At 45.3% G+C, this 13,577-nt stretch overlaps 1 protein-coding gene across 3 annotated transcripts in view; it reads left to right on the forward strand.

Moving 5' to 3' along the window:
- The window catches only part of ptprt (protein tyrosine phosphatase receptor type T), a 588,177-nt gene that overhangs the window by 451,449 nt on the left and 123,151 nt on the right, over positions 1 to 13,577 (forward strand). For 2 of the 3 annotated variants that reach the window (XM_033041304.1, XM_033041305.1), the window contains exon 13: positions 4,022 to 4,058. In XM_033041304.1, the coding sequence (XP_032897195.1) occupies positions 4,022 to 4,058 (37 nt within the window). Of the gene's footprint in view, positions 1 to 4,021; positions 4,059 to 5,243; positions 5,292 to 13,577 lie in introns of all 3 variants that reach the window. The other variant, XM_033041307.1, reaches the window with a different exon arrangement.

The raw sequence follows: 13,577 nt of genomic DNA on the forward strand, positions 1-13,577 counted from the left end.
GGCAAACTCCGGATAACTCTTGGAATGAACTCGTTCCGTGGGACAGGGGTTTCAAGCTTTGATTTCTAAAGAGAATAAAAACTGGTAAATGGCATTGTAGACACAAGAGAGCATGCAAGACACCGTGCTGGAGGAACTCAACGGGTCAGGCAGCATCTGCTTTAGACATTAGCGTGGAAACAGGCCCTTCGGCCCACCGAGATGGTGCCGACCCAGCGATCATCCCACACACTAGCACTGTCCTACACACAATTTTCTTATCCCAAAGCCAGTTAACTTACAAACCCAAACGGGGGGGCGGGGGGAAACCGGAGCCCCCAGAGACAAACCCATGTGGTCACGGGGAAGAAGGTAAAAGCTCCATACAGCCAGCATGTGCAGTCTGGATTGTAGCTTGGTCTCTGGGGCTGTGAGGCAGCAACTCTACCGCTGCTCCACTGGGCCATCTGTGGAGGGAATGGATAGACGATGGTTCTGGTCAGGACCCTCCTTCAATCTGCCGGCTGTTGATCTGTATGTTGGTGGGAACGCTGAGGTTTCTTCTAGTTCCCTGATGATGCAGAACAGAAAATCAACCACAATGAAGGTTAAAAGTAATAAGACAGTTGACACATCTCTCAAAGTTTACATAATACCTTCCCCATTATCTCATAAAGCTGTCAATGTAGAGCAAAGTTGCTTGTCCCTGTGTGACTGGAATCAGCTTTATAATGCCCTCTTAAGTATTTGAGTATTAGCATAATGGATTCCATCATTTATCCTTCAGCTCTGCACTGCAGTGCATTACGTTAAATATGCGTGTGCCCTAAATCACAATGCAATTGCTTTTAAACTCTGTTGTTTACACGGCAAAAAAATGTATATTTTAAATCAAGATAGTGGCAACCCATTACATTTTCATCACGTGACGAAGGGGAAAGTGATATATTGTGCGGAGCTGAACAACATTCAAAGCTACGGGTGTCAGGGGTTATGGGGAGAAGGCAGGAGAATGGGGATAGGAGGGAGAGATAGACCAGCCATGATTGAATGGCAGAGTATTGATGGGCCGAATGGCCTAACTTTGCTCCTATCACTTATGATCTTTCAGGCTTTGGAAAAGGATGGGACGATCAGGAATCGGAGTTTAGTTTAGAGATACGGTGCAGAAACAGGCCCTTCGGCCCACCATGTATGTGCCGACCAGCCATCCCAGCACACTAACACTTTCCTGCACACTGGGAACAATTTACTATTTTCACCGAACCCAATACATGTACGTCATTGGAGTGCGGGAGGAAACTGAAGATGTCAGAGATAACCCAAGCAGGTCACGGGGAGAACATGCAAACTCCTTACAGACAGCACCATGGTCAAGATTGAACCGGGCCTGCGGTGCTGTGTAAGGCAGCAACTCTACCGCTGCACCACCACTGTGTGATTGCCAGCGTGTGATTTCATGTTCTTAGTTTGGACGACGTGGTTGTGAAATAACCAAGTGTGACACGCTGCATTTGTAAAAATAATTGAGCAATGAGAGACTTCTGTTTGGAGTAAGATGCAGTGTGGAAAAGTCACCTTGACAGCTAATAATTTTGTAATCACTCGACTCGCATCCAGTCGAGAGTAAAAAGCAGGTGGTGTCCGTTTGTGAAATTGGTGCCTCATTTCCTCTCTCTGTTTTCTTCCTTTGAAATCTTTCTTTTCTTCCTTTCCACCAGAATGATTTATGATAAAAATCACCTAACAATTAATAACCGTTCCTTTGTTTTTAACCAACAATTGAGTTGAGCGCGGGAACAAAAGGCAGGCAGCAGCGGGAGGTCCAATTGCAACTGCATCAACAAATCAATTGATGTCAGAAATCCCGGCTTAATTACTTCAGAACATTTCTTGTAGCATCTGGATCTTGCACCTTCCTTGAAGTGTGAACAAAAGTTCTGCCAAAGTTCGGTGATTGGCTGTTATAATGAGCCGAGGGAAAAAAAAATATCTTACAAACGTGTATCTATCTGTTCACACACTGTTGGCCTCACGGTCACTGATAGTGTCAAGGAGGACCCTTTAAACCAGGTTAACTTCCACACTGAACTAAAGGGCCTGTCCCACTTGGCTGTCATTCGCGCACCATTTACTCGACCTGCTAGTGTGTGGGTAGCGTGTGGGTAGCGCGGGACGGGCGCATGGAGTGGCGTGGAGGAGTGTGGACTTGGTTCTGAACAAAATCTTCGCGCGCCACCTGTCGCGTAACTGACGGCCAAAGTGGGACAGGCCCAAGACCCTGGCGCGACGCAACGTCTCGCCTCCAACAGCAGCTGAAGTAGGCAAACGATCGCAGAGCTCGGCCTGGGGCTCACGGCCGTTGCGGTCCGGGTCCGCCCCCACTCTACTCCCAGGGCGGGGCCAAGACGATTGGAGATAGACACAAAATGCAGGAGTAACTCAGCGGGACCGGCAGCATCACTGGAGAGAAGGAATGGGTGACGTGTCGGGTCAAGACCCTTCTTTCAGACTGAAGAAGAGTCTCGACCCGTAACATCACCCATTCTATCTCTCCAGAGATGCTGCCAGTCCCGCTGAGTTACTCCTGCATTTTGTGTCCATCTTCAAATGACGTCACGTGCTCCAGACGGTTGTGCGGGCGCATGATGACGCGCGCGACTCTCACTACCGGCCTTTCGCGGAAGTGACGGCCCAAGTGGGGCAGGCCCTTAAGTCAACAAACCCAACTCAAGATGGACACCAAAATGCTGGAGTAACTCAGCGGGACAGGCAGCATCTCTGGAGAGAAGGAATGGGTGACGTTTCGGGTCAAGACCCTGATAAAGTTGGGGACTTTCGCTTGGTTGTGGCTGTCATGTTATTGCTAAATATCACTATTCCCCAAATAGCCTGACCTATTAGAGCACAGAGAAGTTATCCCATGAATAAATAACATTGGCTACTGACTGAAAATTCAAAAACTATCGGAGCTCGGTATAAATTCCGCAGTCTTTACTCAGGGGATTAGACATGGTAAATGGGTTTTGCTCTCGACAATGCAGGTCCATTTCAGATTTGGAGGATGGAATGAAAAATATTTTGCGTCACCCCTCGGCGTTTGAACTTCCACAAAGTTGGGACAGTTTTAATTCAGTTCTTCACTTAACCCGGCTAAAAGCAGTCAGATTAAACCACGTTGGCAGTTGCATTCAAAGACGGCACAGAATTGATTGAGTGTTTAAGAAGGAACTGCAGATGCTGGAAAATCGAAGGTAGACAAAAGTGCTGGAGCAACTCAGCGGGTGCAGCAGCATCTATGGAGCGAAGGAAATAGGCAACGTTTCGTCCCGAAACCCTTTGGGTTTCGACCCGAAACGTTGCCTATTTCATTTGGGTTTTGGCCCGAAACGTTGCCTATTTCCTTTGGGTTTTGGCCCGAAACGTTGCCTATTTCCTTTGGGTTTCGGCCCGAAACGTTGCCTATTTCCTTTGCTCCATAGATGCTGCTGCACCCGCTGAGTTGCTCCAGCACTTTTGTCTACCACAGAATTGATTGATGTGGGAAACCAAGAAAAATATGTAAGACTGGCATGCTCCTGCGGGGACCATCTTGAAAGAAGTCCGTATGGGTGATAGAGGTGATATTAAGCCTCCACTTGAAATGCTTGATGCTAGGAAAGGAAGTTAAAAATAATTCAACGTGTCGTCATCGAGTCATACAGCAAGGAAACAGGCCCTTCGGCCCTACTCATCCATGCCAACCGAGACAGGTGGTTAGTACGGGTGCCAGAGCTTATGGGGAAAAGGCAGGAGAATGGGGTTAGGAGGGAGAGAAGGATGATTAGATGGCGGAGTAGACTTGATGGGCCGAATGGCCTAATTCTGCTCCTATTCCTTATGACCTTATGACGTTTGAGCAGCAGATGACCGAATCCTAGGTCGAAGACGTTGAAGCAGAGGTGGTAAAGATGGCAGGGGAAGGGAAGAGGCGGGGAGGAGGTTTGGGCTGAGCGAACTGTTTTTGCAGAACAATGATACATCTTCTTCTTATTCTTCATAGGAGACCAAAGTCAGCTGCTTAAGACTGGCGACAAAAGGTACGAGACCTCCTTCTTTCTTCTCACTGAGCTCAAGGCAGCGTCACGCGCGATGATGAGAACTCTGCCACGCTGTGGTGTAGCAAGGGCCGGTGGAGAGAGAAATGATTGACCGATGCTTGATGAATCATATTGCAGCGTTGACCTGCTTGTCTCCTGAATGTTGTGGTTGCTTTGCCTGCTGACCTCAGCTTTTATGTTTCATACTGCATGAGTATATTAATTTGTGCTGCTCTCCATTATACAGACATCGCATCATCATTCCCCTGCATGAGTAAACACTCTGAGTTGAATTTGCCGTGAGATTTAGAATCCTGCTTCCACAACATCGACAACAAAAGACACAAAATGCTGCAGTAACTCAGCCAGTCGGGCGGCATCTCTGGAGCACGTGGGCAGGTGACGTTTCCGGTCGGGACCCATCTTTAGAATGTGTGTCCTGACCCAAAACGTCACCTATCCATGTTCTCCACAGATGCTGCCTGACCCGCTGAGTTACTCCAGCACTCTGTGAAACGTCACCTATCCATGTTCTCCACAGATGCTGCCTGACCCGCTGAGTTACTCCAGCACTCTGTGAAACGTCACCTATCCATGTTCTCCACAGATGCTGCCTGACCCGCTGAGTTACTCCAGCACTTTGCGTCTTTTTTTGTTTGTTAACCAGCATCTGCAGTTCCTTGCGTCGCCAATTCATTTCCGAACATGAATTTGTGTTCTCACTTTGTCAGTGTCATCATCATTATAGTTGCATTAAATGAAATGAAATGCAAATTGAAACCCATTCAATACTTTCCAGCTGCCTTGCATTTGCTTGGACCGCTTTCACTACACAGATTATTTAAATTTTCCCCATTTTGTGAATGTCACTTCTCTCTCATTAGACGTGGAATATTGTATTGACGCATAATTAACCAAATCGAAGACAAAGTAATTGAGATACATTTGCATTAAAGCCAAGTGCCATCATTTATTCCATTGAAATTAAAACCAGAAGCAGAGGTATCATTAAAGCTTTAATCTGAAGTAATTATCCTTTTCTCTCGGGGTTTCCAGTTTGATTTTATAGAATGGGGGATTGTGAGATATTATCAAAGGATATTTTACTTGGTAGACTTGCTACTTTCTTTTTTTTTTCCTTATGCATGCTGCTTGGAAACCTCCCCCTTGCTCTAACGATGATAGGTAGGATACAGATAACAACACCATACATTCTTGTCATCCCAAGCGCAGGTGATTATCTACTGTCTAGTCAGAAATGTTCCTCCCCTTCCCCAACCCTGTGAAAACTGTTGTTTCAACTAATACTTGTGGACTCATCTGCTTTTGTTTTAGATTTAGAGAATGTGTTAAATGTGTTAAACCTTTAGAATCACAAGTTATTTGAGTCACTCTAAGTTTATCCACGTGTACCGAGGTACAGCAAAAAGCTTTGTTTTGCCTGCTATCCAAGCAGATCTGACTATACTATCCATAAATACAATCAAGTCAAACTCAAGTACAATAGGTAGAGCAAAGGGGAAGATACAGAGCGCAGGATATAGTTCTCAGCATTGTAGCGCATCAGATCCACAGATAAAGTCCAATGTCCGCAGTGGGGTAGAGGTGAATCGGACAGTACCCTAGCTTATGGAAGGACCGTTCAGAAGCCTGATAATGGCCATAAGCTAGGGTACTGTCCGATTCACCTCTACCTCTCACCCCCCAATCCAGAGGTGAACCTCTTCTGCAGCCTCTCCAAAGCCTCCACATCACTCCTTTAATGGGACGTCCAGACTCTGGGGCTGATTGTGTCTTCACTTCTATGTTCCAACCTTTGCATTTCCACCGTTCAATAGTTGGGTCCCGTATGTTTTCCTTACGTCTCTCTTTAAAACAGTCTGCAATAGATACAATAGACAATAGACAATAGGTGCAGGAGTAGGCCCTTCGGCCTTCGAGCCAGCACCGCCATTCAATGTGATCATGGCTGATCATCCCCAATCAGTACCCCATTCCTGCCTTCTCCCCATATCCCCTGACTCCGCTATTTTTAAGAGCCTTATCTAGCTCTCTCTTGAAAGTATCCAGAGAACCTGCCTCCACCGCCCTCTGAGGCAGAGAATTCCACAGACTCACCACTCTCAGCGTATCCTCGTCTCCGTTCTAAATGGCTTACTCCTTATTCTTAAACTGTGGCCCCTGGTTCTAGACTCCCCCAACATCGGGAACATGTTTCCTGCCTCGAGCGTGCCCAAACCCTTAATAATCTGTTATGTTTCAACCAGCACCATGCTGGCTTGGAGCAGTTAAAAATATTGAATCTGGTCACCTTATCACTCAGAATAATTTACTTGATGTTCATATTAATGAGAACTTCTCGCAACCAGGAAGGATTTGTCACCTGTGCGGGGTTTGAGCGTTGAATGTGGAGTACCCCATTATCTCTCGAGCTTTGAGAGTGTTCTATTAAATTGCTATCTTTTAAGAAAAAAATACAAAAAATAATATTACTTTGCGCTGGGCTAAAAGGAAGTTGAGTCATTCAATGTCTGTGTGGAAGCAGCTATTTGCTTGCGATCCATGTCTAGGTCGTTGCCTTATTTTGCCGAGATAATGCCCACACTCAGTTACAGCTGAGTGCAAATACACACTTGGCAACGAGTAGAATCAATGTCCTCTCTCAATAACAACTCCCAGAAATGAAGAGGGTGCCATTGCTATTAGAGTCATAGAGTGATACAGTGTGGAAACAGACCCTTCGTCCCAACTTGTCCACACCGGCCAACATGTCCCAGCTACACTAGTCCCATCTGCCTGCGTTTGGTCCATATCCCTCCAAACCTGTTCCATCCATGTACCTGTCTAACTTTATTAAACGCTGGGATAGTCCCAGCCTCAACTACCTCCTCTGGCAGCTTGTTCCATTCACCCACCACCCTTTGTGTGAAAAAGTTACCCCTCAGATTCCTATTAAATCTTTTCCCCTTCACCTTGAACCTATGTCCACTGGTCCTCGATTCCCCTATTCTGGGCAAGTGACTCTGTGCATCTACCCGATCTATTCCTCTCATGATTTTGTACACCTCTATAAGATCCCCCCCCCCATCCTCCTGTGCTCCAAGGAATATAGACCCAGCCTACTCAACCTCTCCCTGTAGCTCACACCCTCTAGTCCTGGCAACATCATCGTAAATCTTCTCTGAACCCTTTCAAGCTTGACAATATCTTTCCTATAACTATTGTTTAAGTGTCCTGGCTTGATGCAAAAATCCTGTGATTTAGAACTTGTTTAGTGCAGGGGGTGTCTCCTTAACACTTGCAATAGGCTGTGATTCTTGCAAACCTACTGCTGATGTTCTGAAAAGATATCAAATGAAAATACACAAGGCTAAATTATTCTGCAGGTAGATATCTATCTCTAATTAGCTACAGCATAAAACTATTCTGGAACGCCGGTCTGACTGCAGTAAGAACGTTCTGTGAACAATTTTAAGGAGATTCTTGGGGCATGTTTTATTTACACTGAGGGTGGTGGGTGCCTGGAACACACTGCTGGGGGCGGTGGTGGAAGCAGATACAATAGTGGAGTTGAAGATACTTTTGGATTGGCACATGGATATGTAGGGATATGGATTATGCACGAGCAAATCAGAGTTTGTCTTGGCATCTTGCCCAGCACAGACATTGTGGGCCGAAGGGCCTGTGCCTGTGCTGTTCTATGTTCTGAGAGTTTCCACTTTGGTTGCTCAGTTAATGAAGCAAGATTTTCCAAAACGCTATTAAAATATCACCAAACTAAAATTTGAATCTGACCCATGTAACAGCCAAGGAGATAGATCCTAGAAGCTTTGGTCATTTTTCCTAGAGTCATTTTATGATTTCGACAAGAATAATGATTGTATTTGGAGATGGTCCCTGAGGGAAGAATTTGAGAATTGCAGGATTATTGGACCAGAGAAAACCACAAGATTAAGACGCAGAAACATTTAAAGACGAGATTGCTTAACTAGGAACCAGCGTAATCCCGTAACCGTTCGGCACGGTGGCGCAGCGGGTAGAGGTGCTGCCTCACAGCGCCAGAGACCCGGGTTCGAACATGACTACGGGTGTAGTCTGTATGGAGTTTGTACGTTCTCCCCATGACCATGTGGGTTTCCATCAGGTGCTCCGGTTTCCTCCCACACTCTGAAGACGTGCATGTTTGTAGGTTAATTGGGTTGTGTAAATCGTGAAATTGTACCCTTGTGTGTCGAATAGTGCTAGTGTACAGGGTAGTCACCGGCCGGCGCGGGCACGATGGGCTGAAGGGCATGTCGCCGCGCTGATTCTCTAAAATCTAAAGTAAAAGTCTTGTCACTCAGAAAGAAACGCATCGAGATAAAAAACAACGAGAAGGCAATAGAGACAGACATTGAAATCTAGAAATAAATATATCCTGCTCCACTACAAGAAAAAAATATAAGATAGACACAAAATGCTGGAGCAACTCAGGGGGACAGACAGCATCTCTGGAGAGTAGGAATGGGTGATGTTTCAAGTCCAGACCCTTCTTCACATGTTCGTAGTGTATGTGGAAGCTACAGCAAAGGCCAGGAGTTCAGGCTGGTCATACTATTCATGTGCACAGGACTGCTTCATTCAAAAAGGCACATTAGCGATCCACACCACTGCACAATCTGTTACTGTGAAAGATTCATCTGAACTAAACCCATACCTCTGGTTTTCCAACCCGAAATGTCACCTATTTCCTTCGCTCCATAGATGCTGCCTCACCCACTGAGTTTCCCCAGCATTTCAGTCTGCCTTCAGTTTTCCAGCATCTGCTGTTCCTTCTTAAACTCTGGTTTTCAAATGCAACTTTATCTATTCTTCTTATTCTCTTTTCAAACCGCCAATGAGAAGTATTTTGGGGACTGCTCCAAATACTCTCGACATCTACAGTTTACAAAGACAACGGAGGAGTATCATGCAATCTGAGTTTGGATGATCAAAAATCAATTTTCCCTTTCTTTTGCGAAGAAATCTTTGAAAGGCTTTGCATTAGAGGCATTTCATCTCTTCACTTTTCTCACACAAAGATCATTGTGTGAGACCTATTGCAGTAAAACGAACTGCGTGATGCATTGGTATTACTCCCAGTCCCTGACAATAAGTCTTCCTTTCTGCATGGATGGACTGGAATCCTTATCAGTCGGAATTAAAAGGGTGAAGGGCCGTTGTAATGAAAATGATTCCAGTTATTTTGTGCTGTTACCTGCAGTAAATGTCAAAAAATGAATCTATGTGTCAGTCACCGTGCCTCTGGCTTGTCTATTAGTGGATATGATTAGATTGTTTTACCTGCCTGCAACAATAGTCAAGCATTTCAGATCATGTTTTATTGAAATTGGGAAGATAGCAATATTTGGCTGTCTCCATGTTCCATTTGAAATTTATGATACCATCAGCTAATTTTCTACGATGATGTTGGTACATTTTCACCTCTCAATATATTGAAGCAGTTATCCCAAGACTTGTCAACGATTTCAAATGTCATGACATTTTCAAAGCTCAGGCTATTAAAAACACCACAAATAGCTTCTTTCATTATTTAAATCTATTCTGCATAGATTACCACGCAAATCTTTGCTGGATGGATATTTGGTGAATTGGAAAACTGATACCTTGCAAGAATGCTCATCTCTTTACTACATTGAAATGACTCTCGTTTAGTAGAGAAGATAGTTTCATTTACAATGCCTTTAACATTTGATTTTCTCCAAATGGCAAGATGAAGATTTTCTCCCGACAAAGGGTTATGGATTTTTGGACTCCCCTTGCCCCAGAAAAGCACGAACACTCACTTACTGAGGGTGTTATCAACATCTGAGAGAGAGTTTTGAAAGGCAGAGGAACGAATAATGATCGGAAACGGACGAGTGAATTAGACTGAAGGCAATGACAATGTCAGCCATGGTTGTGTTGAACAGCAGAGGAAATTTGAGTCATACGGTCTGATCAGTCTGAAGAAGGGTCTCGACCCGAAACGTCGCCTATTCCTTCTCTCCATAGATGCTGCCTCACCTGCTGAGTTCCTCCAGCACTCCAGGATTTTTCCAGCATCTGTAGTTCTTTCTTAAACACTGCTTTTATCAAATGTTCTTCCCCCTAAGTTGGATTTTTTCTCAATATTGCCCAGTGTGGAACAGGCCCTTCGGCCCACAATGTCCTTATGTGGAACATGATGCCAAGTTAAACTGGTCTCCTCTACCTGCATGTGAACCATATCCCTCCATTCCCTGTAAATCCACGTGCCGATCTAAAAGCCTCTTTGCCACCACTATAGTATCTGCCTCCGCCACCACTAATGGCAGCATGTTCCAGGCACCCACCACCCTCTGCATAAAAAAACATGGCCTTTAAGCTCTCCCCACCCCCCCTTAAAGCTATGCCCTCTCATCTATACTTGTCAAAACTTTGAATTGAATTAACTATTAATGTATCTCGAGGCTGGGAATGGAAATTCAAGTGCAGTGACATCTCAAGACCAAACCCAGAATTGGAAGAGATGCCCTGTGCAGAGCTGTGGAATTCTCTGCCACAGAAGGCAGTGGTGGCCAATTCACTGGATGTTTTCAAGAGAGAGTTGGATTTAGCTCTTAGGGCTATGGGGAGAAAGCAGGAACAGGTTACTGATTCTAGATGATCAGCCAAGATCACATTGAATGGTGGTGCTGGCTTGAAGGGCCGAATGGCCTACTCCTGCATCTATTGTCTATGTTTCTATGAACATGTGGATTGAAATGACACTCTCCCAAAGACCTAAACTACTTCCTTGTGATGGAGTAATCTTTCTCAGTGCAAATCCTGCCAGGAGTGACATCCAGTAAATGAGCATGGTTTCAGGTGATGCTTTGTCCTCCAGGGAGTCACCTCGTTCAGAGACCCAGCTCGGTGGGAATGGCTCAAACCACAGTAGAAGGTGACTCCACCACTTGGAGTTGAACGATGGCCCACCATGACGACATCCATGTGGGAACAACAGATTGGATGGGACCCACTATACAACAGGAAAGGTCATAAGGTCATAAGTGATAGGAGCAGAATTAGGCCATTTGGCCCATTAAGTCTACTCCGCCATTCAATGATGGTTGATCTATCTCTCCCTCCTAACCCCATTCTCCTGCCTTCTCCCCATAACCCCTGACACCCGTACTAATCAAGAATCTATTTTTCTCTGCCTTAAAAATATCCATTGACTTGGCCTCCACAGCCTTCTGTGGCAAAGCATTCCACAGATTCACCACCCTCTGACTAAAGACATTTTTCCTCATCTCCTTCCTAAAAGAACTTCCTTTAATTCTGAGGCTGTGACCTCTAGTCCTAGACTCTCCCACTAGCGTAAACATCCTCTCCACATCCACTCTATCCAGGCCTTTCACTATTCTATACGTTTCAATTACCCCCCTCATTCTTCTAAACTCCAGCGAGTAGAGGCCCAGTGACGCCAAACGCTCATCACAGGTTACAAGCTCTCCTGTTTGAACACATAGAAACATAGAAACATAGAAATTAGGTGCAGGAGTAGGCCATTCGGCCCTTCGAGCCTGCACCGCCATTCAATATGATCATGGCTGATCATCCTGATCATCAGTATCCCGTACCTGCCTTCTCTCCATACCCTCTGATCCCCTTAGCCACAAGGGCCACATCTAACTCCCTCTTAAATATAGCCAATGAACTGGCCTCGACTACCCTCTGTGGCAGAGAGTTCCAGAGATTCACCACTCTCTGTGTGAAAAAAGTTCTTCTCATCTCGGTTTTAAAGGATTTCCCCCTTATCCTTAAGCTGTGACCCCTTGTCCTGGACTTCCCCAACATCGGGAGCAATCTTCCTGCATCTAGCCTGTCCAACCCCTTAAGAATTTTGTAAGTTTCTATAAGATCCCCTCTCAATCTCCTAAATTCTAGAGAGTATAAACCAAGTCTATCCAGTCTTCTAAATTCTAGCGAGTACAAGCCAAGTCTATCCAGTCTTTCTTCATATGAAAGTCCTGACATCCCAGGAATCAGTCTGGTGAACCTTCTCTGTACTCCCTCTATGGCAAGAATGTATTTCCTCAGATTAGGAGACCAAAACTGTACGCAATACTCCAGGTGTGGTCTCACCAAGACCCTGTACAACTGCAGTAGAACCTCCCTGCTCCTATACTCAAATCCCTTTGCTATGAATGCTAACATACCATTCGCTTTCTTCACTGCCTGCTGCACCTGCATGCCTACTTTCAATGACTGGTGTTCCATGACACCCAGGTCTCGTTGCATCCAGTCCTTTGACACCTTCATCCCCCACCAGGAAGGTCTCGAGGGCCTGCTCACCGTGTTTCTCCAATACATGATATTTATTCAGTACAAATATTGCTCGGCAGTCTACTCAGCAGTGCTATTGACATGCTTGAAGAAGACTCCATCTCCTTGCACCAGCACAGAAGACAAGACCTCCTCGATCACCTACATCTCCTGGCTCCAGCACGGAAGTTTGGATTTCCTGCGTCCAGCAAACCTATTTGAAGTTCAGTCCTTGTTTTCCTGACTGATAATATATTTGCTTACAAATGTTCAACTGGATTCTCATTAACACAAAAATAATATAGTTAGAACCATTTGCATACAGATAGGCTCATCAGTGTGACAATGAATTAATGATATAAGCAATTGTGGATAATTGTGGATATCAAAACCTACAGGTGTTAAAATCCTCTGGAGAATTATCCGTCCTAGATTTGCCGGCAAACAAAAGCAATTTTAATGTAAAAGCAATTTTGTGTAAAAGATCTAAAAACGTCTTGAGGAGCAAGTTTCCACAAAATGGTGGAGAGTATCACGGCTCCATCTTAGCCTCGTTGATGCGGGGTAATAACATCAAATCCTCAATGGGTTTGAAGGAGTTTCCTTTGGTTAAACATAGAGAAACTTAGAAAATAGGTGCAAGAGTAGGCCATTCAGCCCATCGAGCCAGCACTGCCATTCAATGTGATCATGGCTGATCATCCAAAATCAGTACAAAATCAAAATTGGGGACGACAGATGACACAATGGGCTAAGTGTTCGGCAGGCGACCAGAAGGTAGCCAGTTCGAATCCCGCTTGGAGTGCATACTGTCGTTGTGTCCTTGGGCAAGGCACTTCACCCACCTTTGCCTGTGTGTGAATGTGTGTGAGTGATTGATGGTGGTCGGAGGGGCCGTAGGCGCAGATTGGCAGCCACGCTTCCGTCAGTCTGCCCCAGGGCAGCTGTGGCTACAGAAGTAGCTTACCACCACCGAGTGTGACTGAGGAGTGAATGAATAATGCGATGTAAAGCGCCTTGAGTATTAGAAAGGCACCATATAAATCCCATCCATTATTATTATTATTACCCCGTTCCTGCTTTCTCCCCATATCCCTTGATTTCGTTAGCACTAAGAGCTAAATCTAACTCTCTCTTGAAAACATCCAGTGAATCGGCCTCCACTGCCTTCTGTGGCAGAGAATTCCACAGATTCACAACTCACTGGGT

The sequence above is a fragment of the Amblyraja radiata genome, chromosome 23 (genome assembly GCF_010909765.2).
Source record: "Amblyraja radiata isolate CabotCenter1 chromosome 23, sAmbRad1.1.pri, whole genome shotgun sequence".
Taxonomy (NCBI): Eukaryota; Metazoa; Chordata; class Chondrichthyes; order Rajiformes; family Rajidae; genus Amblyraja; species Amblyraja radiata.